The 26967-nt window shown below is 35.0% G+C and overlaps 3 protein-coding genes across 4 annotated transcripts; all 3 read right to left on the bottom strand.

Annotated features, from left to right (window-relative positions):
* Nucleotides 1-410: 410 nt before the first annotated feature.
* LOC110808221 (cytochrome P450 84A1-like) lies at nucleotides 411-2502 on the bottom strand. Its single transcript, XM_088223519.1, has 2 exons — nucleotides 1362-2502; nucleotides 411-1193 (listed from the first exon to the last, which is right to left on the bottom strand). The coding sequence occupies exons 1-2, from the start codon at nucleotides 2361-2363 to the stop codon at nucleotides 570-572; spliced, it is 1626 nt and encodes a 541-aa protein (XP_088079645.1). The 5' UTR covers nucleotides 2364-2502; the 3' UTR covers nucleotides 411-569.
* An 857-nt stretch (nucleotides 2503-3359) lies between these two features.
* LOC110808199 (cytochrome P450 84A1-like) lies at nucleotides 3360-5180 on the bottom strand. Its single transcript, XM_022033605.2, has 2 exons — nucleotides 4195-5180; nucleotides 3360-4116 (listed from the first exon to the last, which is right to left on the bottom strand). The coding sequence occupies exons 1-2, from the start codon at nucleotides 5122-5124 to the stop codon at nucleotides 3499-3501; spliced, it is 1548 nt and encodes a 515-aa protein (XP_021889297.2). The 5' UTR covers nucleotides 5125-5180; the 3' UTR covers nucleotides 3360-3498.
* Nucleotides 5181-13562: 8382 nt separating this feature from the next.
* On the bottom strand, nucleotides 13563-15298 carry LOC110808200 (GATA transcription factor 5-like). 2 transcript variants are annotated; one of them, XM_088222653.1, is made up of 3 exons: nucleotides 15139-15298; nucleotides 14627-14964; nucleotides 13563-14487 (listed from the first exon to the last, which is right to left on the bottom strand). In XM_088222653.1, the coding sequence occupies exons 2-3, from the start codon at nucleotides 14960-14962 to the stop codon at nucleotides 13834-13836; spliced, it is 990 nt and encodes a 329-aa protein (XP_088078779.1). In that variant the 5' UTR covers nucleotides 14963-14964; nucleotides 15139-15298; the 3' UTR covers nucleotides 13563-13833. The 2 variants fall into 2 exon arrangements, with proteins under 2 accessions (XP_088078779.1, XP_088078780.1); XM_088222654.1 differs by having other exon boundaries at nucleotides 14627-14996; nucleotides 15139-15297.
* Nucleotides 15299-26967: the final 11669 nt, after the last annotated feature.

Genomic DNA, 26967 nt, shown 5'->3' with positions numbered 1-26967 from the left:
ATCAGGAATTTTTCTGCATGTTAATAAAAATATTACAGAAATATTTAATTTAAAATTCAACACAAAATTTCAATCTATCATTGGGTTTATGGTGGGTATCTTTCTCTTTTGATTAGAGGTTATGGGATTGTGCATTTTCATCTGTCCTTTAATCAGATGTGATAGATACTTAGAATGAAAATATTTTTGTTTTTGCTTTATTTGTATCATATTTTTATTTATTTTTCTTAGGATTGCGATTTGAATCAAATTCATAAATATATATATATATATATATAAATATACAAGAATTTTGTAGAAAATAATTTGTATACGTATTCACTTTTTTCTAAGTGAAATATATATTTATTTTTATTCTTCTCAACTACCAAACATTTCTCTGTATAAATAAATATAGAGATTATAAATAACGTTTTTGAATTACGAAACCGAGTTTACAACTCAGATGATTTAGTTGATTCTCTCGTTCATATGAGAAAAATTAATCCATGACCATTATAGTGTCTACAAACCCAAACAGAAAGCAGTGCGCTCTCTCGCTCCATTTACACACTCCATTCGCACACCACCTATATTAACGGACAACTCAGTCGATAACTCGGCACTGCGACGAGTCGAACCGCTCGAGGCGCAGTGAGTCCAAAAACATCATCCATGTTCAACTCACTCGGCTTCATTCCATCAGGCAACTCCCAGTTGAAGCAGTGAAGCAGATGGGCCACCGTCAAATCCACCGCGTACAACCCGAGTTGCATTCCCGGGCACGACCTACGACCGGACCCGAACGGTATGAACTCAAAATTTGTCCCTTTGAAATCCGGTGCACCTTCCTCCAAGAATCGGGTCGGCCTGAAATCATCCGGGTCAACCCACGACGACCTGTCTCGCCCGACAGCCCACGCATTGATCATGACTCGTGATCCGGATGGAATCCTGTACCCGGAAACCACAGTGTCCTGAGCAGTCTCGTGGAGGAAGAGAGGGATTGGTGGGTGGAGCCTCAGGGTTTCCTTGATGACGCACTTGAGGAAAGTTAGCTTCTCGAAATCGGATTCCTGGACGACCCGGTTCAGGCCAACGACGTCGGCGAGTTCCTGCTGGACTCTCTTGAGATCCTCTGGGCTCTTCATCAGCTCCGCTAGCGCCCATTCTATTGCAGACGCCACCGTTTCAGTTCCACCAAACATTACGTCCTGTTTCAGAATACATTAAGATCATGATGACAAAGCATCCAGCATGGTTGCATGGCCCATGCAATCCCACATGCAGAGCATTCTGTTTATAGATATATATATATATAGGTGTGTTTTATATGTGTTATATATGTAATAATGAAAGAAAGGGGAATGATTAATTCTGACCATGATGATGGCTTTGATGTGATCTCTAGTGAGTTTAATGACGGATTGGGATTCATCAAAATCTTCTTTTGAAGCATCTTCACTGTAAAACGCCATTAACTCATCCACCATATCTGTGTCTGCATCACCTTCATCATCTATCTTCTTCTTCTTCTCCACGTGTTCATCAATGATTTTATCAATGAACCCATCAAGCGAGCCTCGAGCTCTAACAAGCCTCTTATTAAACTCCTGTGAATGAATCCAACCCAACCAAGGAACAAAATCAGCAATGTTGAAAGCCCCAAAAAGCTTCGAAAATTCCTGCAAGATCTTCATGAATTCATCTTGTCCTTCATTTGAAAACGACCCAAAAGCTGCTCTATACGTTATACTCCTCGTTAAAGCAAAAACCATTTCTCCAAGATTAACCGGCGAACCGGTTTTCTTCTCCAACGCTCGAACAATTGAGTCGACTTCCTCTCGGACCGACGCCCAGGACTCAGCTCGTTTCCTACTGAACAATTTCATGACGCAGATCTTGCGCATTTGCCGCCAAAACGGACCGTAGTTGGCGAAGGCCATATCGGCTCGATCATATGACAAGTAGTTTATTGCAACGTTTGCTGGGCGGTTACAGAAGACAATGTCTTGAACCTGCAACACCTCTCTAACCATCTCCGGCGTCGAAACTCCCACGATGTGAAGCCGACCCATACGGAGGTGGACTAGGCCGCCGTACTTTTTCCCCAACTCGGTTAATCCATGGTGAGTCAGCTGGTTCATCATGGTCATGTTGCCGATGATTGGATAGCCCTTTGGGCCTGGTGGGTAGGGCAGTTTCCGTGAAGATTTCAGTAAGAAAATTACTATGAGACCCAAGAGAGGAAGAAGAAAGAAAATCATGGGTGAAGTTTGCAGGGATTGCTGCCATGACTCCATTGTTGAAGTGCTTGAATATTCTCTTCTTGTTCTTGTCTGTAAGGCTGATAAGAATTTACAGCTACAAGAGATCCTCTCCATTTTGTTCTTATAGAGGAATTGATTGATCTTGGAAAAGATCTGTGCAAAAACATTAAAAGTTATTACTAGTGCCCTTTTGGAAATTTTGTTCCTTAATTTAGAGATCCATTTAATCTGTTAATGCAGCAATCTTGGAGAATCATTCGTTACCAATACATATATGGTTAAGTCGGATAATCATTTTGTGCGTGGTCATGTGGATATATTGTACTTGTATATGTATGATTATATTACACACGTGCTAACTTATCTCTGATGGGTAAAAGTTCAAAGTATATATTAATGAAGAATATCCAGAAAACTAGGTAAGGTATTAAACACAGATTTATTTGCAGATATACAAAACATTTGTAAGTAAATTATTATGTTAATTATGACGTTTAAATAATATTATTAACTATAATGATGTTGTACAAAAATGTCATGAAGAATATTGTATATATCTAGAAATATGGTATTGTTTCAAACGAATTAAATGAGATCAAATTTCTTAATTTATAATTAATATAGCTCTTTGAAATACATAAATGAAATTCAACTTTTTAATTACTACTCTGTAAAATTTGTTATCAAATAAAGAATTATATAATATTTTTTACTTAATTTCTGAAAACAACCAGATTGAATTATGTACTATTATTATATGCTTCAAATATTAAATAAAAATTAAAATAATATTCTTTAAATTGCGTGAATATGTACCCTATATAAATTATAGCGGTTACGAATTTTTTTTTAAGTAAATTTTTATATAACTGGTAATGAAATAATACGATTCATAACAAAAATAATTCAAAATTCACAATTTTTTATAAAATAAGATATGCATTAATTATTTAGTTAAATTAATTGGATATATTCAAAATATTTATAAATTTCCTTTTTTAAAATCACAAAATTTTTAATAATTTTTATGAAATCATTTTTAGAAAATAAAAATCTTTTTTTAAAAAAATTATGTTTTGTCAATAATTTAAATAAATACAAAATTAAAAATTTACATTATTATTTATTAAACAAATATATTTTATGCATTATTCCTTAAAAACAGTTACGGAAATATTAACTGACACACACAGATCGTGTGCCCCAATAAACACGCTCCAACAACACCCTCATATTAGCTCCACTCCTACTAGGGACAACTCAGACGATAACTCGGTACGGCCACGAGTTGACTCGCTCTGGGCGCAGTGAGTCCAAAAACGTCATCCATGTTCAGCTCACTCGGCTTCTGTCCGTCAGGTAACTCCCAGTTGAAGCAGTGAAGAAGATGCGCCACCGTTAAATCCAACGCGTACAACCCGAGTTGCATTCCGGGGCACGACCTCCGACCCGAACCGAACGGTATGAACTGAAAATTTGACCCTTTGAAATCTGGTGCACCTTCCTCCAAGAACCGGCTCGGCCGGAAAACGTCCGGGTCAACCCACGCAGACCCGTCTCGCCCGATTGCCCACACGTTTATCATGATCCGTGACCCGGACGGAATCTTGTATCCGGAAACCACAGAGTCCTTGGAGGTCTCGTGGAGGAGAAGAGGGATAGGTGGGTGCAGCCTCAAGGTCTCCTTCAGAACGCATTTGAGAAAAGTTAGCTTCTCCATGTCGGATTCCTGGACCGCCCGGTTCAGGCCAACGACGTCGGCGAGTTCCCGCTGGACTCTCTTCAGATCTTCTGGGCTTTTTATCAGCTCCGATAGCGTCCATTCTATTGCAGACGCCACCGTTTCAGTTCCTCCGAACATCACGTCCTGTTTCAGATTACGTTAAATGTTAGATGCATGGCTCATGCAGTGATGTATATGATTATATACGTGATGAATTCTTACCATGATAATGCCTTTGATGTTATCTCTAGTGAGTTTAATGGCGAATTGGGATTCATCAAACTGGCCTTTCTGAGCATCTTCGCTGTAAAAAGCCACTAACTCATCCACCATATCTGTATCTCCTTCCTCTTCATCAAAACCCTTGGCCACCATCATCTTCTTCTTCTCGATATGTTCATCGATGATGTTATCAATGAACCCATCAAGCAAGCTTCGAGCTCTGACAAGTCTCTTATTAAATTCCTGAGAATGAACCCAACCCAACCAAGGAACAAAATCAGAAATGTCAAGAGCCCCTAAAAGCTTCGAAAATTCCTGCAAGATCTTCATGAATTCATCCTGTCCTTCCTTGGAAACCGACCCAAAAGCCGCCCTGTAAGTTATACTTCTCGTCAAAGCAAAAATCATTTCTCCTAGATTAACCGCCGAACCGGTTTTCTCCTTGACCGCTCGAACCATCGAGTCAACTTCCTCCCGAACCGAAGCCCATGACTCGGTCCGTTTCCGGCTAAAAACTTTCACGACACAAATCTTGCGCATTTGACGCCAAAATGGACCGTAATTAGCAAAGGCCATATCGGCCCGGTCATATGTCAAGTAGCTTATTGCAACATTAGCGGGCCTGTTTGAGAACACAATGTCTTGGGCCTGCAACACCTCTCTCGCCATCTCCGGCGTCGAAACTCCGATAATGTGAAGCAAACCCATTCGGAGATGAAATAATCCTCCGTATTTTTTTCCCAATTGGGCTAAGCCACGATGAGTTAATTGATCAATCATCGCCATGTTGCCGATGATAGGTAACCCCCTTGGGCCCGGTGGGTAGGGTAGTTTCCTGCGGAAGGACGATAAAAAAAATACAAGAGCCAGGAGAGGAAGAAGAAAGAAAAGTACTGAAGATGAAGGTTGTGGAGATTGCAAGGAAACCATTGTTGTTGATTGTTTCCAATTTGCTTGTACTGGGTGTTGTATTTTCGAAATGGCTTAATTTGTGTGGTAGAGAAGAGCATACATATATATATATATATATATAAGACGTACATGGTAATTTATTTAATGCATAAAATTTAATTAGATTATGTGAAATTTAATGAGTAAGTAATCAATGAACTTTGGAATTTTCTTCCTCCATTTAGGGTGTTGTTCAATTATTTATTGCTGTGAGTATTGCACCTAGCTGGAGGACCTTCTTTTACTGTTTCATGAAATACAGGGAACAATCCAAATTTATTATTTATTTTGATAAGCGTTACCTGAGATGGAATGGAGGGCCAAGTTGTCCAAATTCCAAACTTTATAAGAGTTGGTGGTTGGATATGTAACTACCGCTTACATCTATATTTCGATATCTAATTAAAATTTCGATTTCGAATTAAGATTTTTTTTAGTTCAAATATAAAGACGTAAAAAAAAAATCGATTCGTCTTAATTCTATCAATAAGTTTATTTAGACCGAAAATTCAAAGGGTCAAAAATAAAAAACAAATTTTATTTTTAATTAATTTTTCTATAATTTTTAATTAACAAATAAAAAAAAGTAGGTTTGCATATTAATCAAAAATTAAAATGTAACGGTTTCGGAAATTCAAAAAAAAATATATAATCATTTAAATGTGGAAGCGAAATGAAAGGTTAAGATTTACATCTCTTACACAATGACTTAAAAGTACTAAACAAATATTACAGAATGAATCATCTGAAAGAAACACGAGAAATACGAAAGATAATGAAAAATAGAAAGTATATAGTATCTACTTACAATCTTCTTGCGGATCGGGCTCTGCAACCAGGTTCTCTTGATCTGAAATGGTTAGATAAGGGATGAGCTACACTAGCTCAGTAAGGATATCACACTATATCACCAGCACAGAAGCAAAGGTTGTTAGAAAATCAAAACAACTAATGGAATACTAAATTTAGCAAATTCGTTTATCAATCGTAAAATTATTTACCGTTCACTTACCATTGTGGAAATTTATGAAAATAACATATAGAGACAATAATATTATACAGATCATAAATTCATGCACAATCAACAACATAAAACATATCATAAATTCATATTCATTAATAATAAACTAAATCATAACCGTTTCTCGTTTCACCAGCCTACTAGTATCTATGTGGATCCATAGGGGTGTCCCCGCTACACATGAACCCTTTTCCTTAACAATCTTAATTACAAAGTCGTTCTCATACTCCGTCTGGTATGAGGGTGAAGCGGGCCGTCCCCATACCCCATCCAGTATAAGCGCCAAATGACCAAGTCTTCATACTCCGTCCGGTATGAGACAATGTTCACGGTAGGGTTCCTTATGAACCCGGTCCGTCCACCATCTCTCAAGATATCTAGTTAAGCTGTCGTCTCATCTGTTTATTTGATCACACCCCTTTCCTGTTTTCCCTTAGTCCCCGTTACCAGATCAAACATAATCACATAAACAAATAAACATGCATCCGGTAATGCAATCATATCTTAAATCCCAAAATCAAATAGTGGTCAAGTAAGACAGTAATACATGCATTTAAACTATAAAATAGATAAATAAAATACTATTATACTTTAAAACTGTAAAATAAATCAACATGGAACAATATCCGATTCGGCTCCATTAACAATTCGTAATTAATTATGCACATCTATTTAATTTGTACAAAATACCGTACCATTATTTATTCAAATTTTAATTCTATGATAAAAAATAGGGTGATGGGTCATTACTTGATTTGACGCTGAAAAGCTAAATAGTTTACTGCGCCTAGGCTGGTCCCTAGGTTCTCTGAATTTTTTTTGAAAATTGAAACGCGCTTATGGTACCTACAAATGTCCTAAATAAATCAAAAAATCAATCTCAGGACCTACTCGGCCAATTTCAGAAATCCAGCACAGCGGCTCTGCCATGCTCCAGCAACGGCGCTGCCACCTGCGGCGGCGGTCCGCCTCAAGTCAACCGTTTTCGGCCGAATTCGGTTGATTTTACATCGAATCCTGTGATCACAAACGCTAAAGGGTCTCGGTGGGCCGAAAAAATAGAAAAAAATCGAAACTCACCGCGGCGGGGCTCTTCGGTGCGGCAGCTCCTTTGGCTCACGTTGCTGTTGGGTGTTTCACTTCAGTCAACCTGTAGAGAGAAAAACAGTGATCACAACGGTGAAAAAATTACACGAAACGGGAATCGGAAAGGGCCTCATCGGAAGCAGTTTGTGAAATTCCCCGCGGCGGTTCCGTCGAGCTTCGACAGTATTTTTCGGCCAATTGACCAGTTCTTTCACTTCGATTTGGTCATGGGTGGGTTCAAAATTGAATTTCGTGCAAAAATAAAATTTTTTTACCTTTTTTGGCAATCAGAAAAGGTTCCGGTGCGGCGGCAGGTGGCGGCGGTCGGCTCCCCGGTGGCTGGGTTGTTTTCTCCGACGAGGGGTTCTGGCGGCTAGGGTTAGGGTTTAAGTGTGGATGGGGTTATTTATACTCATCCGCTTTTGATATGAGTCGTCTATCGCTTTTGATATGGACCGTCCGATCGCGATTAAATAAGGAGTGAATCTGGACCGTTCATCGTGATTCAATCTTGGCCGTCCGTGCGCGCAGGAACGGACATCAGCCGTTCAATCGCGCGCACGCGGATCGCCCACGTGGTTTCCCGCGTCAGCGCCTCTGCCACTTGGCGCGTTCTGGTTGGTCGGGGCTGCTGACCGGGCATTTAACGTGGCACAATTTTTTTAAATTACGTTTACACCCATCAGTTTCTGATTTTTCTTTCAAAAATATCCCAATAATCTAAATTTTCACTCATTTTTTTCAAAATTATTTTTAATTTAATCCTTAATAAATTTTTACCCATTTTTTTACTAAAATAAAATAAATTAATAAATAATTATATTTATAAAAATAATAATAATAATAACTTAAATTTTTGTTGGGTGTTACAACTGATCCAATTTTTGGCATAGACATTTATCAATTCTCGATTTGGTCTAATATGGTTAAGTTCAGCTCTAAATCAATAAGCACCTCTAATCACTAGCACATAATTTTTTTTTATGTAGAAAAATTATTTTTTGTACGACAGTAGTATTTTATTTAATAATAATCATAACGAATATCCAATCAACACGTGTCAAATGATAATTATTAAAGAAAATAACTACTAATTTTTCTGCATCGATTGAATATATATAATTAGTATAATCATATTAAATTTACTTATTCTATTTGTTATTAAACTTCTAAAATATATTATATACAAGAATTTTATCATTAAAAAAATTATGTTTGTTGAAAAATTTTAAAAATATTTTTTTAAAAAAAATATATAATACACAAAAATTATATTTTTAAAAAAATCCTAACTTTCCTTATTAATTAATCCCTACAAAATGGTGCTCAAAAGGCATTAATAAATACGATTGTTATGAAATTAGTGTTCCTTGTCTATGAACTTCTAAAGACCACGTTTAATTCAAATTAAAATTAAATTCCTTTTAATTTTAAATTTTTGTTTTTAATTCTTATTTTTTCATCAATACATAATTCTTATGTATTTTTATTTTAAATACATACGAAAATTTCATGAAGTGAAAAAATAAAAAAAAAAACCAAAAATTAAAAAAATAAAAATTACCCAAGCAAGGATGAAATTCACTTTACTGAAATTTCAATTTTCAATTTTCAATTTTCAAATAGTTGGTTCCGAGGTACGTGTCACGGAACGAACATTTGTTTGTAGTGATAATTTCCCCATACACTTTTTCCTTTTACTGTCTAAAAATTTACCCTATTTGATATATGTTTAAAATATTTGGAATTGGATGTAATTTATAGGAGAGTTTTAACCCTCTCAAATAATTCAATAATTTTCAACTAATTAACTTTATGCCAACCTTTACCCCTTCATAAAATTATGCTATATATACATATATATATATATATAAGATGATTAAGTCATATGTACATACATAACACATACAAACTATATGAAATGATTGAGGAGGTTAACCTATAAAAAGGGTAAAATAAATAGAATGTTATTATTTAATGATTAATTAATGAGGAGAAAGTTTTTAATCATATTTGGTTTGTGTATTTTAAATCTTTTTCAGCATATATTGATATGTTATTCCTCTGTTAATTGACAAGTCTATATAATATATAAGTATATATACATATATATATATTTAATGTATATCATATTTAATATATTTAAAAATTAATAAAATTACTAAATACTAAGCAATATAGTAAAATAAAATGATTCTATTACTAGACACCATTGTAATAGTAAGGGATATGTTTAGCACAACATCAATATTTCTTAATGCACTCTCGATTAAGCTCTACCTTGTTTTTAATGGGCTCGGGCTTCCAGGGGGTCATGGCTCGTTACCTATTCCACCAATAATCTTTGTTTTATGTATATATATATATACAGATTTGTATATTCCCTTCCATTGAAAACAAATTATAAGTGGGTGTGTGTGTATATATATATATGTCATGTTTTTGTTTTTTGCTGGGAAGAAAATAAGGAGGATCTATTGACCTTCAGTTGGATAGTTAACGTGTCATTTTTTGTGTGAGGAGATTTTCTGTAGTAGTTCAACTTTTGCAGGTGGGTGATATTATTGTTCACCCATATTTTTTGTTTTCTGACAATCACCCATATAATTTTTATGCAAATTAAAATAAGGGTACTCCATATTTTGGTATAATTATAGATTGATTTATTATTTTTCAAAGAGTAATAATACAAGTCACTTTCTTATTTTAATGCTGTATAAATTTTGGAATGAAAAAAAAAACCACATCATAAGTACTCATGTTCTAACACGTACTCTTGAAATTGTGGTGCTTTTTTTTGTTTAAGTTTTTAAAATTATTCATTGTTAATAAACCAAATTGTAATTATACTCAAAACATTAAGGAACCTTAAAATTAATTGCAAACTTTTTGACGAATTTATTTCTTTAATATAATTACTAAAAAAGAATCATTAAACATAAAATTGTAAAAGAAAATAAGTTCAAACTTACTGCATTAATTATAGGTTTGAAATTAATCTAAGGTCAATTTAAAAATATATATATATATATTGGGTTAGCTCAAACGTTGTAATATTAATCTTTTTTTTAAAATAAAAAAAAAAGATAAATATTAAAATTCTATTGATCGAGCGTGACGAGTATCTTTCTACTCAAGTAAGGAAATCATAAAATTAGATTGTAACGACCGAATTTGAGATTTAGATTTAGGATAATCAAATTACATTAATAACAAATTTAGAAAATTTAAATTTAAATTTAAATTTTTTCTTAGAAATTTTGAAGAAATATGCATTTCGAGTGTATTTGAAAATAATTTTCAAAAGTTATAACCAAATTGAAAATAATCTGCGTGTTAATAGATCCAACAACTCAGATTTATTCCCGCGCGCATGAATGACCAAGATCATTTCTCCTTCAGGCACGATCGAATGGTCCTGATTGCATTCGATCGTGCGGTCCTAATTTATTTCTATAATAAGATGGATCTAACGGTTGAGATTAGGTCACGCCTCTTCGAACAAATGACCCAGATCGAAAGTGGATCGGTATTTAAATCGCTCCGCCCAGACCCCCAAAAACCCTAGCCACCAACGGGGAATCAGAGAAGAAGAAGAGGGGCGGCTGGAAGCGACCCAATTGTTGAAGAAGAAGACAGGCTGTCGTCATCGCCGCACCAAAGTCTGTTACCGACGCCGGAATGTGAGTTTTTTTTTTTCTCTTTCGATTCATGTTTCAATTCTAAGCCACCTCAAACTCATATCGACGCCAAAAAATCAAAGGAGAAGTCGGAAACAGAGGACAGAGCTCAGCCAAGCCGCTGCACCCACAACCCTTCCAGTAAACCCAAATCACCTTCCCGTTCCCTTTTATTTTTTGACTACTGGATTCCTGACTTGTTTCTGGTGCAGGGCAATCGAAGAAAAACCCCAACCGTGAGGGAAGGACGGCGGAGTTGCTGCACCGGAAACCCCACTCGCCAGTAAGTCTCAATTTTTTTCCTTTTTTCTGCCAACAAAGACCACCTAACCTCGAGTTTTACAGGTTTTCGCACAGGACCAACCAAAACCAGTCAGACCAAGAGGAGGCATTGTCGTAGGTAGCGACGCCGTAGTGTTGGAACCCTAAACCAGCCCAGGAAAATTTTAAACCCTTTTTTGACCATTTTTCGGGTATTTTTAGGATATTTGACACATGTTTTTGATTTTTGTAACAAAAATTAAAGAAATCTGGGAACCGATAACTGCTAAAAAGTGTAGTAAAAAATGTAGTATTTCGAACACTGACCTGAGGTAAGAATCTCTCATCTTTTCTCCCATTACAGTTAATTAAGGTTTAATAAATAATAAATGATGAATTTGTAAATATTGACAACCCTTAATTAATTAAATATAGGTCACTGATGGAGTCTGTAACTGGTCAGTATGTAATTACTTATTTTATCTGTACTGCTTATTTATTGCTAGGTTGTTTTGTTTGCTTACCACATGCACTTTAATTCATTAGTTTAATTGTCTTCTCGTTTATTAGTTTACTTAATTGTTTTATCTCTATTAATTGATTGGTTTAAAATAAATGTCCTGATTATGCTTTCTTTAATTATTAAGTATTAAATTATATTGTTTATTAATTTATCGTTCTAATTTCCTGTACTCATGGAATGAGATTGTTGTAAATATTGGTGGCTAAACATTGATATGGATATGTATGTGTTAGTTAACCAATAGGCTTACCAAGTGTCATGAGAAAAGGTGTACGGATCCGGTACATAGGACAACCCTACCGTGGACGTTATCTCAGTCGAACAGAGTTGAGAAGTCTTATACCGAAAGGGGTTGGGAAGTATTTTGTTCACACTCATACCAGACAGAGTATTGATGCGGTGGTACATTTGGTGTCCATTACCAGACGGGTTATGAGGACAACCGATTGATTAATAGAATGGTTATTGGGTCCACGTGTAGTAAGAACTCCTATGGGCCCCCAACGGCACCGATAAGTAAGTAAGAAATTATAAGTTTGATTATTATTGGTCTTTTAGAATGTATAATGTATTGCTATCTTAATTTTTTTCTTCCTAGGTGATATTTGAGAATTTAAATGGTGAGTCTGAAATTAATATTTTTAAATTAAACGAATTTACCTAAAAAGAAAAATAAGTCAATTGGTTATTTTCTAATTTTTACTAAAATTCGATTTTCTGTATCGATTGTAAAGTATTGATATTTTTACTAGGATAGTGTAGTTCATCCCATTTTATTAATAATTTCATATCAAGATAAGCAAGATCGGGATCCTAATCAGTAAGAAAGCTAGCAATTAAAGGTTGTCTCTCGTTTCCTACCAGTTGCGCAGCGGAGGTCGACCTTATATGTTTCTAGTTACACTTTTCATTATGTTATTTTAATTTCCTTCATTGGATATTTCTGTAATTATATTGAGCATTCTGATTGAACTGTGCAAGAATTTTCCGTAATCATATTGGGCTGGGTCAGTGGTCAACTGCGATATACTCTTCTTATATTATTTTTGGGTATGGGAACACTTGATTTTTCATGCATATGTGAGCTCTTTTCTAATTCACTTAAATGTTTTTTTTTAAAATTTAAAAGCAAATAACACAATCACTTCAACTCTCCTCTTTTCTTTTTCCTACTACCATTGATTTTGATATTCCTTAATGTGTGTATATATACACTATACACACACACACACATTATAACATCAACATATATAGTCCACAAATAGTGGGTGTAAAGACCCTGTTGAGTCTTGACCACTTGGCTCCTTGGACAGGGCACTTGATATTGGATTGGAGGGCAGGGCAGGACAGCCATTAACATTATTGCCCATTAACAAATACCTACTTACAGATATTTCAATTTCACCCACTTGCCCATTGCCGATACACATCATCTCCTACCCCACTCCACCCATGATTTTGTTGGTTCATGAATCAAACCCATCACAATTTTATTGCCTTCTTAAATTTCCTACCCAAATTCACTTCCCTATTTTTATATTTAATTTATTATATCGTACCCCCCACATAATAAAATTATTGTAATTTTTTGCTTACTTTTGTGATTAGATTTGTTAGGTATGTTTGTATAAAATTAAAAAAAGATTATAAAATATTCAAATTAGATTTTATATATTGAATTTTGAAATATCTCTATTGCATTATTTTTCCTTTCCTAATTTCTATAAAATAAGCTTACCAATTTTGACTATTTCCACTTGTAATTTTCTCCATGTCACTCTCTCTCAACCATTTTGGACATTTCAATTTTAAAATTTTCAAAATTTATACATCACCCCATACAAAGTAAAAGCAGCCTCAAATTTCTAAAAATTTATATTTCTTTTTTCTCCTTGGACCTACAAATAAATTGAACAAAAACAAACCCTAAAATTAAAAATAAAATAGAAAAATTCAACAACTAAACTATTATAATCCAGCTGTAACCCCCTACTATCTAAACAACTAGCTTTCGGAATCAATACAACCGTGTACCAAACAAAGCCGAATAATGACGGTCCAAACCGGCCTGAACCGTCGGTTCATCCAAAAACCCCAACGCCGGCACCTTAAAACCTTCAAAAACTCTGCACCGCTGACGTCAACTTTGGAGGCTCCGGTCCGGCGAGTTCTTTCCTCCTCCTTAACTCCAGCACCTTTCGGTGACTGTTTGAGTGAGTATGGACGGAGAACGTCGGGCTGCACGCCGGCCGGTATTCCGGGAAGAGCCGGCCGGACTTGTACCTAACCCCACAAGCATTACAGAGGGTTTTGGCACCAAGCGGACCGGCTCTCCACTGTGGGGTCTTCTGAACCTGGCAATGACTGCATCTTCTCTGAAACGGGCTCCCGCCCGTTAACCCACCGGGTTGACCTGCTGCTTTCTTCTTCGGTCTCTTCTCAGCCGGTTGTCCCTCTGTTCTTTGTATGACGGAGTTGAAACCAGATGTTGAACAGGAAGATGAGGATGTGGTTGATAGCTCCGTGGATGAAAGTGAGCCGAGAGGCCAGACTCTACCAGTGTTTTCGGGTCGGGTCCTCTTGCTTCTTGCTTTGACCGGAACAGGCAAAGCAAAAACTGAAGTCTTCACCAGCAGCGGTCCGACCGGGTCACACCGGCGTTTTCCCTTGTTCTCTGATTTTACCTTCCCGGCGGGGAATAATAGGGATAGGTCCGATAAAGAATCGTCCACAAAGTGAGAAACCCATTCAAGCCCTGCAATATCATCGTCCTGCAAACACCAGAAATGGCTTCTTTTCATTTTCGGAATAAAATTAACACAAGACCATAAAAAAAAAAAAAAAACTTTTAAAAAATAAATATTAATTTTCTTGTGGGAGAAAAATAAGATGAAAGGAATCTAGCTATACCGGTACAGCGAGTTCGCTTGTGAGGAAAGAATCAGAAGAATGACTGCAAGAGTTGGAGTTATTATCATCTTGAGAAGAAGAAACAGAGAGCCGGTCTTTTTCTTCTTCTTCTTCTTCTTCTTCTTCTTCCTCTTCCTCTTCTTCCAAAAAACACCCATCTCCAAATTCCCCGTTAGAGAAATCAAGGAAGCATTCTACGGGGAAATCTTCACCTGAAGAAACACCGTTTGCTCCATTAAAGCACCATATGTCATCAACAGCACCTTGTTGGGTCGATTTCATGGCAAGCTCCCCTCGTAAACTTGGCTTCAAAGCTGTCGCCTCCACGCACTTCATTTCTGCAACTCAAAATTCTCAAGTTCTTCAGTCACTGAAAAACCATATGTAATATATTCCTCAGTCCCCACCTCTAACCCGACGTTTCCCAGAAAAAACCCACAAATTGTTTCAACAAAAAATCAAATTTCATGAGCACATAAAAGCCTATATGTATATCTACGTAACTGGTTTACCTGGTTGAACTTTGAAGAGAATAAGAAAACTGGTAACTGTGGATAGGTACAGAGTTGGTTGAAGCAATGAAATGAAAAGAAAACTGGCGGAGACTGCAGAATTTTAATGGGTTTATCTTTTAATTTATCTGAACCAATTTTTACTTTTTATTTTATTTTTTTTATTGAAATATTTACATATATATTTGGTGAACCATAATAATATATATGATTTTATTGGTCACGTTAAAAGAAGCTGACTATTCTCTTCTGGGTTTAGTTGGCCTTTCCTCTGTTTGGACCATAAACCATTATTTTTCCACCTAGATTTTTCACTCTTGACTTATCATGCTTTTGTTTGGCCCATTCCAATAATGCACCCCATAAAGAACTCTAAAATCACCCACCATTCATCTTCTTTTCGTCACCCCCCCCATCGTTCGCCATCCGCTTGTTAGAAAAAAAAGAATCGAGACCCACCTGGGTAATCCACGGTTTATGATTGGACTGTGACCGGAGAAAAATAACAGTTGAGAAAGCTAATAAAGGAACCACCCCCAACGAAGCAGCCATGATTTTGTGTTTCTTCATGCCTCCCTTTTTTTTTAAATAAAAAAAAAAAAAAAAAATTTCTCGTTTTTCAAATCAGCCCCTGAAGTTTCGTGTATTTATGATTACGAGGAAAGGGGTTGCTTTGTGTCGCTTTTTGCCGCGTTAATCTCGGCTACTTTTCGGGTTGATTTCGCGTGGCTCTTCTCCCGCTCGTTGTTTTCTAATTTTAGTGCTTTGACCACCAAGCGCCATCAACAAGTTTCGAAAGAATCCAACGGGTATAATTCAATGTGTGCTTAATTCAACGGTCCAAATTATAGAGTGAAAGTCACGCGTTCGTTTGCGTTTACGTTTCGATTTACTTTTCAACAAACAATTATAGATTTTTTTAAAAACGTAATATAAGCACGTCTAATATGATTATAGTTAATTGAAAATGTAAAAAGATTAAAAAAAAAAAACTGAAAATTACGGTTAATCAATTATTAATTTGATTAACTAAATCTTAATTAAAAAATATTTAAAATGGTTCTTTAAGTGCAACATGTAAGTCCACAACATGCAAAGCGTGTAGATGCTGAAAAGCACAAATGGCATATATTCCTTTCTCTTTTTTCTTTTTTTTTTTTTTTTTTAGTAGTATAATTTAATTGAGAGCAAAAAAGAAAAAAAGCAGATTTTGATTTATAAGCAAAAGTGCATTTTATATTTTTTTAAATATTTTAGGCCCAAGTTGTGAAAATGTATTCATAAATTTTTTAATTTTAATATAAATTATTTATTTTTAAATAAATCAGCCAAAAAAATTAAATTTTATATTTCAACGTTTGTTTTCTAAACTAGTGTAGTTATACATATATGTGATTTGAGCATAAGTATCTCTTTTATCTCTATATATATACTTTTAGTTTTGCTCGATCTGTAATATTATACCTAGTCAACATGTTAATGAACTGCATTATCTTTAATCCCTAAAATAACAAACGAATACCATTAAATGGTACACTCTAAAGCAATAAAACTATATAATTAAGTTATATTAATACAGCTGTAATAGCTTACATCTGTGAGGGAGGGTGAGATGAACGATTAGGATGAGGTGGGCAAAATCAACGGTTGTGATCTAGAGTTGGGATAGGTATAAAAAGGGGGAGTTGGGCAGAGAGAGGGAGGGAGGGAGGAGAAGAACGAAAAGAAAGGGAAAACAAAGAGTCCGGGAGTGAGAGAGGGAGACGATTGTGAGAGAGGCAATAATCGGAGACGAGTGCGGAAGGAGAACTGCTCGAAAGTTTAGAAAGAAGGTGAGATTGTGGTAGTTTTGGGAGACAGAGAAGGAGGAAAGCAAGAGGTAAGAGAAATTTGGAATTTTTAAACTAATTTAGGGCAAACCTATATGAGATTGTGTACATGGATTAATAAAGTGTTCCTCGTTAAGGAGATGGAAATCGAGGCGCGGTATTAGCTGAAGAAGTGCAAGAGTAGCCGAGTTCTTAGAAATGAGAGGGATGAAGCTGTAGAGAGGAGTGTATGTAACACCCGGGCCCAAAAAATTAGCCCGGGATAATTTTACAGATTATGGAAAATATATATAAATAATTAAAAATTTTATTTTATTTTAATTTGATTGAATTTTTGAGAAAAAAATGAATTATGGACGAAATTGAAAATAATTTTAGGAAAAATGCGTGAAAATTTAAGTTCAGGGGGTGTTTTTGAAAGAAAAATTAAAAATAAGATGTCAACATGCAAATAGAAAAAGTTATGTCACATAAGACCACTCAGTCAACAGTCTCGACGAACCAGAGCATGCCGCGTGGCAAGGCACACTAACGTCGGTGCCACATAGGAGGCCACGCTAGCAATCCGCATGCCCCCCTACAGACGACCCATGATCGATCATGCGAGCGTAGACAACCTAGATCCGTTTCCTATTTAGACGCGATCGGACGGTTGAGATTAATCGCGATCAACGGTTCAGATTTGTTTTCTTCTTAGGCGCGATCGGACGGACGAGATCGACCACGATGGATGATCCAGATTAATGCAGAATGGTTATAAATACTTCGCATCACACAGCAACCTAAATCCTAGCCGTCAGCCCTTGCCGGAGAAGGAGGCCGACCGCCGATTGTCGTCACACCGGAGCCACCACCGATCGCCAAAAAAGGTAAAATTTCCTCCTACCCGCTTGGAATTCTATTCTGAGTACTCTTATGGCCAAATTTGAGTAAGAAGAACAGCAGATAAACAAGAAACCATGGACAAAGTCTGACAGAGCCGCTACAGCTAAAACCCCAAAACCCCTTCGATGAGCCCTTTCCGATTCTTGTTGCACGTGATTTTAAGATCATTGTACTCACCGTCCTTTTCTGTGCAAGGTAGCCGAAGAAAAAACCTCAACTGCGAAGGAGGACCGACGGAGCTGCCGCACCCAGAGGTTCCCCCATTGGTAGGTTCGATTTTTATTTTTATTTTACGACCAACGAAAGCCTCTAACGTGTTTTTCTGTAGGAATACGGTCAAAACTAGTCAAAACTGACCAAAATCGACTAGAGGTAAACCACCTCCTTAGCCGGCAGAGCCAACGCCAAAACACGGCGGCATCGCCGTGCTGAAACCCCAAAAATTGGCTAGAATAAGTTTTAGACACCGATTTTAGATTTTTGTGGTATTTTTAAGTGTGTGATGAGTGTTTTGAATTTTATATAAAAAATTCTAGGAACTTAGTACTCGTTAGGAGGTATAGTAGACAGCTTGACATCTCGAAATGCCAATCCCAGTAAGGATTCCTCATCCTATTCTCCGTTATGGTAAATTAAGGCTTAACGATATATAATTATGAATTTTATGGACCTTTGAAAAATCCTAAAAATAATTACAGGTCACTAGTGGATCCGGATATGGTTAGTTTACAACTGTCTTGATTTCCTGTTTATTTTCATGTACTATCCTACTTGCTTGATTTTTATATAGTACATGTTCTTAATTTATAGCTTCAATGGTTTTATTGACTTATCTGGTTATTTTTGTTATATACCATCAGCATGAATGTATTTTAATTGATATGTGAATGTGATATGAGATATTGATATGCGTTGTTAGTTATTTATTGATGAAAATGTTTATGTGAAAGACTTACTGGGTACTTAGGAAAAAGGCAGGCAGGCCTAGTATCATTTATTCGGAACTTACCGTAACGAGTTTTCCAAAAAAACCTATGAAAATTCATATCCATATCACTATTCACTTTCACACATAAGAAAACAAGAAATAATAACTTTATATCATTACCTGCTTACTGGTACCCCAGTGGGTCCATAGGGGTGTCCCCTTTACTCATGAACTCAATAACCAATTTTAACAATTAACTGACCATCTACTCCAGTAATGAGCGCCAGACATTCCATAGTATGAGATGAATTATATCTCCCAAATCTTTCATGGTAAGGGACTTCTCAGCCCCGTTCGATTGAGATAACGTTTACAATAGAATTTTTTATGTACCAGGTTCGTCTGCCTTTTTCCTGGGTACCCAATAGGTCTTTCACATACAAATTTTTATCAATAAACAACCAACAACGCATACCAATATCTCATATCACATTCACAGATCAATTGAACTACATTCATGCTGACAATATATAACCAAAATAAGCAGATAAGTTAATAAAACTATTGAAGCTATAAATTAAGAACATGTACTATACAAAAATCAAGTAAGTAGGACAATATAGGAAATCAAGACGATTGTGAATTAATCAGTTCCGACTCTACTAGTGACCTATAATTATTTTTAGCATTTTTTAAATTTTTAAAAAATATAAAATTATACATCATTAAGTCTCAGTTTATCGTAATGGAGAATAGGGTGAGGGATCCTTACCCAGATCGGCGTTTTGAGATATCGAGCTGTCTACTATACCTCCTAACAGGCACCGGGTACCCTGAATTTTTTCTGTAAAATTCAAAACACTCATCACACACCTAAAAATACTCAAAAAATTCAAAATTAGTGTCTAAAACTCATTCCAGCCCATTTTTAGAGTTCCGGCACGACGGTGACGTCATGCTTCGGAGCTGGCTCTGCCGCCCACGGCGGCGGTTCACCTCGGCCTAGTCGATTTTGATTGGTTTTGGCCGTATTCCTATAGAAAAATACGTTAAGGGCCTCGATTAACCAAAAAATCTCAAAAACAAAAACTGAACTTACCAGCGGGGGAACCTCCAGGTGCAGTGGCTTCACCGGTCCTCTTTCGCAGTTGAGGTTCTTTCTTCGGTTACCTTGCATAGAAAAAGACATTGAGCACAATGATCAAAAAATTACGTGCAAGAGAATTGAAAAGGGGCTCATCGGAGGAGTTTTGAGGTTTTAGCTGCGGCGGCTCCGCCAGACTTTACTTGCAGTTTCTGGATCACTCGTCGTTTCTCTTGCTCCGATTTGGCAACAGGGGTACTCAGAATCGAATCCTGAGTGGGTAGGGGAAAATTTTACTTTTTTTGACAGTCGGCGGTGGCTCTGGCATGGCGGTAATTTGAAGTTAGCCTTATTTTCCCGCGTCTGGTTCTTCTTCTCCAGTGGGGGCTGGTAGCTAGGGTTTAGGTTCCCGTGTGATGTAAAGTATTTATAACCATTCTGCGTTAATTTGAACCGTCAATTACGATCGATTTCGTCCGTCAGTCGTATCACCCTAGACTAGGTGTGCAAACTTTATTTCCTTCAAATGCTGAAAGTGCTCTGGGAGATACTCTGTAATGAAGGCTTATAAGAAATTATTTCCAGGTGACTCAAATGGGCAGGGTGGCCTACTCCAACTGTCACCGTTGACCTACTTCACCTACGGGCATATAGGTGGTAAGTACAACCTTCTATTCGAGAATCACTTTAAGAATTGTGAAGGTCTTCTCTGTCTCTACTAACTAATACTCGTCATATTCGAAGAAAGATACCTCTGCAAAAGTATATGAGTTTAATCTTTTATACCTTTCGATGTAGCCTGAGTCCGTCATGAATGGAGTTAGAACCCGTCAAAGAGGGACTAGATTATGCTGGAGAAGGACTGGGTGGTCCCATGGCAACACTTGATTGTATGGTGCAAGTACTGGATTGTACTGTGGCGACAGTGGAGGGTCAGGTAATTCCCTCCTCTCTTCCCAGGCCTGCTAGGCAAAGATAAGTTTTTCCAACATCTCGAAGGATTGATCGACATCCTCTCTTCATATCCTTGTACCTTTACTTCACAATAAATTTTTGAACGACATATTGTGTTTGGTATTTTTAAGTCTTTGTGTAATGAATAGTTTCGAGGAACCCGGCTCTAGTACCCACTATAAAGATCCGGAACTTAAAGAGAAATAAATTCATAAATTTAATGCGGAAGCGATTAATAGAGTTAAGATTTACATTCCTGAAGCGATTGATAGAGTTAAGGTTTACATTCCTGAAGCGATTGATAGAGTTAAGGTTTACATTCCTTATATAATAATTTAAAATGTTCAATAAGACTAGGGGAATGTCTCTTTTAAAATATAAACAGAAATTAAAGAAATAAAATAAAAAATGAATAACTAAACATTATATGATAACCTTCACTAGCACTTGAAGGGAGTCTGGATAATAAACTAGTTATACCCCTCTTGCTAATCAAGATCTAAATTTTAGTCCTCTTGATATAAAATAGTTAATGAATAGGTGAACTATACTATCCTAGTAAAAATATCACGCTAATCACATATATGAAAAATAAAAATTAGTAAAAATCAAAAAACAACTAATGAAACACTTAATTTTAGTAAATTCATTTAATATAATGAAGATCGTTTATTCCGAACTTACCGTAATAAGTTTTTCAAAACGACCTATGAAGACCCATATCTATATCACTCTTCACTTTCACACATAAGAGAACAAAAAGCAATAACTTTTCTTCCTTACTTGCTTACTAGTACACTTGGGAGTCTATAGGGGTGTCTTTCTTACTCGTGAACCCAATAACCAATTTTAACAATTAACCGACTGTCCCCGTACCTCATTTGGTAATGGGCAACAAACATTCAATCGCTTCGATACTCCGTCCGGATGAGGGTGAATCATATCTTCCAAATTATTTTCGATAAGAGATTTTCTAGCCCCGTCCAACTGAGATAACATTCACGGTAGGGTTTAAATAAATTTATTCAAATTAATTGCTCTATTAGTTTTTTTATGATTTTTATCAATCTTTAGTTTTTCGTATCTATGATTAGCGCAATATTCTTATTGGACTAATGTAGCTCACCCTTTCATTAACTATTTTAGATCAAGAGGACCAAAATCCAGATTCTGATCAATAAGAGGATTGTGAGTAGTTCATTATTCAAATTTCCTTCAAGTGCTAATGAAGTTTGTCATAGGATGTTTAATTATTCATTTTTTGTTTTATTTCTTTAATTTTTATTTATCTTTTAGAATGAACATTCTCGTAGTCCTATTGGGTATTCTAAATTATTTTGTAAGAAATATAAACCCTAACTCTATTAATTGCTTCTATATTAAATTTATGAATTTATTTTTCTTTAAGTTTCAGGTCTTTATAGTGTACGTTTGGGCAGTCGGTTGTGTGAGGGAAAGGAGTGAACGGGAGGTGTCGTGATGACGGGAATGGAGCTTATGGATGATGAGTTGTTTATAACCCAAGGGGAGGTAACTGTGAGAATGGGATGCATTGTTGTATAAGCATAAGTATACGGGTGATCGGTGGCGAGTATAGGTTTAGTGGTAGGTGTGTAGGGCTACTTGCCTAGGGCGACACCTTCTGTTGTGCAGGGATGGTGGCTCGCGGGCCGTATGTGTGAAGTTGTAGGTGGAGTGAGGTTTAGATGATACAGTGGGGACATTGGGCACTCAGTGGTGTGTGTATGTATAGGTATTTAGGTGTGGGAGGCCTCTTGGCCGGTGTTTGTGGATTCTGGTATACTGGTATAGAAATCAGTGGCACGCTGTGTGTGCGTGTGTGTGAGTTGTGTGTAAGGCCTTTGTCCAATGCTTGCAAACATGAATGTTCTAATATGATGAGTAGTGGCATGTTGTATTTATGGCCACTCAATGGTCGATATGGCACTCCCCCGGTCAAGTGTGTGGGACGTCATTTGGCTTACGTTGGTGGAGTTTGGTGGGGCCAATCAGTGGTAGTTATCGCGGGAATAACAGTGTGTATTTGACGTTGTGGTGCAGTAGTGCACGGGGCCATATAACGATCGATATAAGGATTGTGTTTGCTGTTGGGGCAGGGCCTCAGGAGGCAGCGAGGGTGTGCGTGTGTGGTCTTGATAGACCAGTGTTTGTTGAAAGGGTATATGGGAGTGGTATAGGGACCTATCGAAATGGTATCGAGTTGGTAAAGTGCTGTGGTTAAAACAAAAGGGGTAGAGTGCGGGTCCGTTATGTAGTTGGGAGAACGAAGAGCTAATGTTAAGGAGTTAGGTGGGATTAGGAGGGAGTAGCGTTGTTATTTAATAATTATCAAGGGAGGAAAATCAAATGATAAAAATAAGGGAAATGATAGTAAGGAGGGAGGTCATTTAATTGTCATTCATTAGTTTTAGTTTCAATTTTCATCTTATTGGGTTATGCATACTCATTACTCTCATTTCATATGCTTTGATGTGGGAACCAAAAATGGGGAGCTTAGCAATGGAGCACCATACTTCAGAGTAGCAAGATGTTATCAATCATGATACAACATAGTAGTACCTTACAGTATTAGAATAGTGTTGAAACTTCTATGTGTAGGGTGATAGTTGAATAATTTTTTAATTATGAAGTTATTCATTGTACGGTAACGAAATTCTTTTTGAACTAATGGATATGTGTGATTTTGTTGGAGAATTATAAATATCTTATTTAAAAGTGAAAGAATTAATAGTGTATAATCCTATAGTAGAAATCGTTTAGGGGTGTCACAATAGCTATTATATGACAATCATCACTGTACATTAAATAATTATGTATAATTACACAATTTGCAAACTATAATAGTCCAAAACTATATTTAGCCTTTGTCGTATGGTCAAAATGCTTAAAATAACTTCAACCCTAAATGATAAGTTACTACGATATTTAATGAGTTTGTCTCTCATTTCCCTTCTTTAGGCATCCAAAAAATACACTGTCAATATTATAGGTTTAGTTTTAGTTAAACTAACTAATTTATCACACATTAACTCACTCATAATAAGTTTAAACGCATATTGTATTTTGATCATACGACAAGGATTAATTCTTGTATTTTGACTATAAACATTTTTTTTTACCTCATTTCTCATATTTTATTGACTTAAAGCTTAAACGATATATTTTACTTTGTATTTCACACGTTTCCTTACCATGCAAGTATTTGAAAATGAAAATGATTCAAGGTCCTCAAAATGATATAAAGTGTGTATTTATTTATAGAAATATGTAAAATATGTGTTATATAAAATTATCAAATACAAATAAAGTATTTTCTAATTATCAATCTTTGTCATTATCTTCGTCGCTATTTTTTTTTTATTGTTAACTAATTTTTGTAGTTTTATAAATAAAACATCTAAAAAATTAAAAATAGAAGTTAAAAAATATTTTTACGTATCAAGCATATTAATTATATATACCGTAAAAATTAACTCAAAATACTCTTACTTTTAAGTAAATAAGCAATTCCAATTTACTAATGCAAGTTCGTTAATTCCTATAAATAAAATTTGGAGAGTCTTTATCTAATTTTTTTTAACATAATTGTAAAATTTAAACATATATAATAATTATTATTCCAAGCTTAAATGTACATAATGATTAAATTACAATGTCATCGAGAAAAAGGTATTCAAAAGAGCACCATTCAAGTCTAATTTATACAAGACTAACTCGAGCATTTTAAATTTGATCATGTAATTACATCGAATTTTATATAAGAAGAACCTTCTATAATAATAAATGAAGTATAAGATATTTTTCTTGATGCATACTTTACAAGCTAGCTACTATATATATATATATATACATAAAACTCTCAAATCTCGATAAAAATATTAATTAGAGATAAATTCTTACGCTACGTTTGGAAACAAATTTCTATTATAAAATTTATTTAAGATTCATATTAATCTTAATTACGAACTTAAGCAATTTTTATATATTATAATTAAAATAAAGATAATACAACTAAATCTTAGCAATAATAAAGAAGTAATCATCCATCGCATTGTGTCGCATGCCACTTGAAATCAGCAAACCTGGACCAATCAGCGTCGGCCACGTAGTTACGTACTCATTTCAGCAAGAAATTAAAAATTAGCCGGCCGCGGACGAAGTTAGGACGAGAAAATAGCATTGAGAGAAGTGCCACGTGGCACTGGATACGACATTTACATGGCCCATGCCGTTTTATATATTATCTCAGACGGTGGCTGTTCACAAAACGACAGCCCATGATTCTGTGCAGTCACGTGCATGGCAATGTCCCCATGTTTATCACTTCAAACAAATCATGTGCGCGCTCGCTTGTCAACGTTGATAGCATGAGGATTCCATGCATGAACATTCCCCACTGCTTCGTAGATTTGCTAACTACTAAAGTTTCAAACTGCGCCTAATTAAATAAATAGATGATAATAATAATAATAAAATTATTCAAAATTCACTTTAATTGAATTTATTTTTTAAAAAATAATATAATCAGAAAAGTAATTTCCAAAAAATCACTTTACAATTAAAATTAGTGAATTTAAGCTTGGTTTATAATTTTTTTGAATAAATTAAAAAAAAAAAATAAGGTTGAGATAATTTATTTGAATTTAAATTATTAAAAAATTAATTTTAAATTCAATTTAATTATTTTAAAGTAATTTATTGGACGTTGATCGAGTCATTATCAAATAATATAATTATTTAAAGCACATGCTTTCACGGAATTTATGTGATTTACAATTTATTATAAGCAAGTACAATATATTTCCACAGTGAACTGAAATCACATGACCTATTAGGATATACATACATATATACACACACACACACACAGTGTCATTTTCAAACAAACCATTGACTATTACTGTCAAATTCCACGGGAATACTATTTCTATTCATTTTTAAAATAATTAATATTTTAATTTATTTAAATTTTAACAAATTTTATTAAAAAATTATAACTGATTAAAAAATATATTTAAAATAAAAATATAATTTGTTAATAGTATCAAATCAGTCTTGCCTGATTAATATAAAAATAATAATGGTAAATATAGTTTTATTTAATTATTTACATAAACTGTTGTGTCTGACTTTTAAAAATCAACTAATTCCATTTTCTGATAATTGTTTGAAGTGACCAATTCCAGAACTAATTAACTAAATTTATTTGACTGGTAAGTTACCAAAATCTTCAAATATTTCTGCAGGCTACACTACTTTGCGTGCATATATTCAATTTGACTAAATTAATTTCTTTTTTTTTTTAATAAAAAAAATGTTTATTGTGGTTTATATTATTTATTTTCATATTTTTTAAATTCAAAAAAAATTTAAAAAATGGAGTTACTGTTTTCAATTATATATCTAATTTAAATTCATGATTTTTTATTTTTTATTTTTAAAAAAACAAAATTTTAAGACGTAATAATTTGGAGAGAAAATTACAGATTGCCAAACATTTTAAAAATTGGGGGACCTACCAGCAAATATGAAATGACTTGACTTCCCTCTTGGTAAATTTCCTCTTGTTCTATCATATGATTAAATTAGGTTTTCAACACTTGATCATGTTAGATGTCTGATAAGCAAAGTCTACACAGATCACAACACCAGGATATGGACACTTTCACTCAAGCATCATACATATAGCCAACCTGCCTTCCACTGTTTTCTTTTATAGCTTCTCAAATTCAAAGTCAATACCCACTAAATGCTTTATCCCACTTAAAAAGTATGAGGTACATATATATAATATATAGAGGACTGTATAGAATATCTATCAAACTAAAAAATATGTTGATTCGTTCATCCTAAATGATAGTTACAATCTATATAAATGAGATTCGTGACTTATTATCTTCGTAAATGATAGATAAAGTTTTTATATATATATGAGATTTATAATCTATCAGATTCTTAAATCATATATAATTCACGTTAAATAAAATTTTAATAAAAAATATATACTGAATTTATTTAACCGACTTTAATAGCAGCAACCAACTATTTTTTTTTCCTTTGGAGATAATCGGAAAGTACGTTGATCAAGCACTTCTCTACGGTGAGTTATGAAGAAAGCAAAGTAGACA

Source organism: Carica papaya, chromosome 6, assembly GCF_054855325.1.
Source record: "Carica papaya isolate Zhongbai chromosome 6, ASM5485532v1, whole genome shotgun sequence".
In the NCBI taxonomy this organism is placed as follows: Eukaryota; Viridiplantae; Streptophyta; class Magnoliopsida; order Brassicales; family Caricaceae; genus Carica; species Carica papaya.
The sequence above is the reverse complement of the archived record's forward strand: the minus strand, read 5'-3'. Positions and strand labels throughout refer to the sequence as shown.

What these genes read in the sequence shown, in the direction of transcription:
- LOC110808221 (XM_088223519.1), bottom strand. Translation starts at nt 2,363, where the DNA reads ATGGAGAGGATCTCTTGTAGCTGTAAATTCTTATCAGCCTTACAGACA. An exon ending in ACATCAAAGCCATCATCATG is followed by an intron (nt 1,194 to 1,361) that starts GTCAGAATTAAT and finishes ATTCTGAAACAG; the next exon opens with GACGTAATGTTTGGTGGAAC.
- LOC110808200 (XM_088222653.1), bottom strand. Translation starts at nt 14,962, where the DNA reads ATGAAGTGCGTGGAGGCGACAGCTTTGAAGCCAAGTTTACGAGGGGAG. An exon ending in CAAGCGAACTCGCTGTACCG is followed by an intron (nt 14,488 to 14,626) that starts GTATAGCTAGAT and finishes TGGTGTTTGCAG; the next exon opens with GACGATGATATTGCAGGGCT.
- LOC110808199 (XM_022033605.2), bottom strand. Translation starts at nt 5,124, where the DNA reads ATGGTTTCCTTGCAATCTCCACAACCTTCATCTTCAGTACTTTTCTTT. An exon ending in ACATCAAAGGCATTATCATG is followed by an intron (nt 4,117 to 4,194) that starts GTAAGAATTCAT and finishes AATCTGAAACAG; the next exon opens with GACGTGATGTTCGGAGGAAC.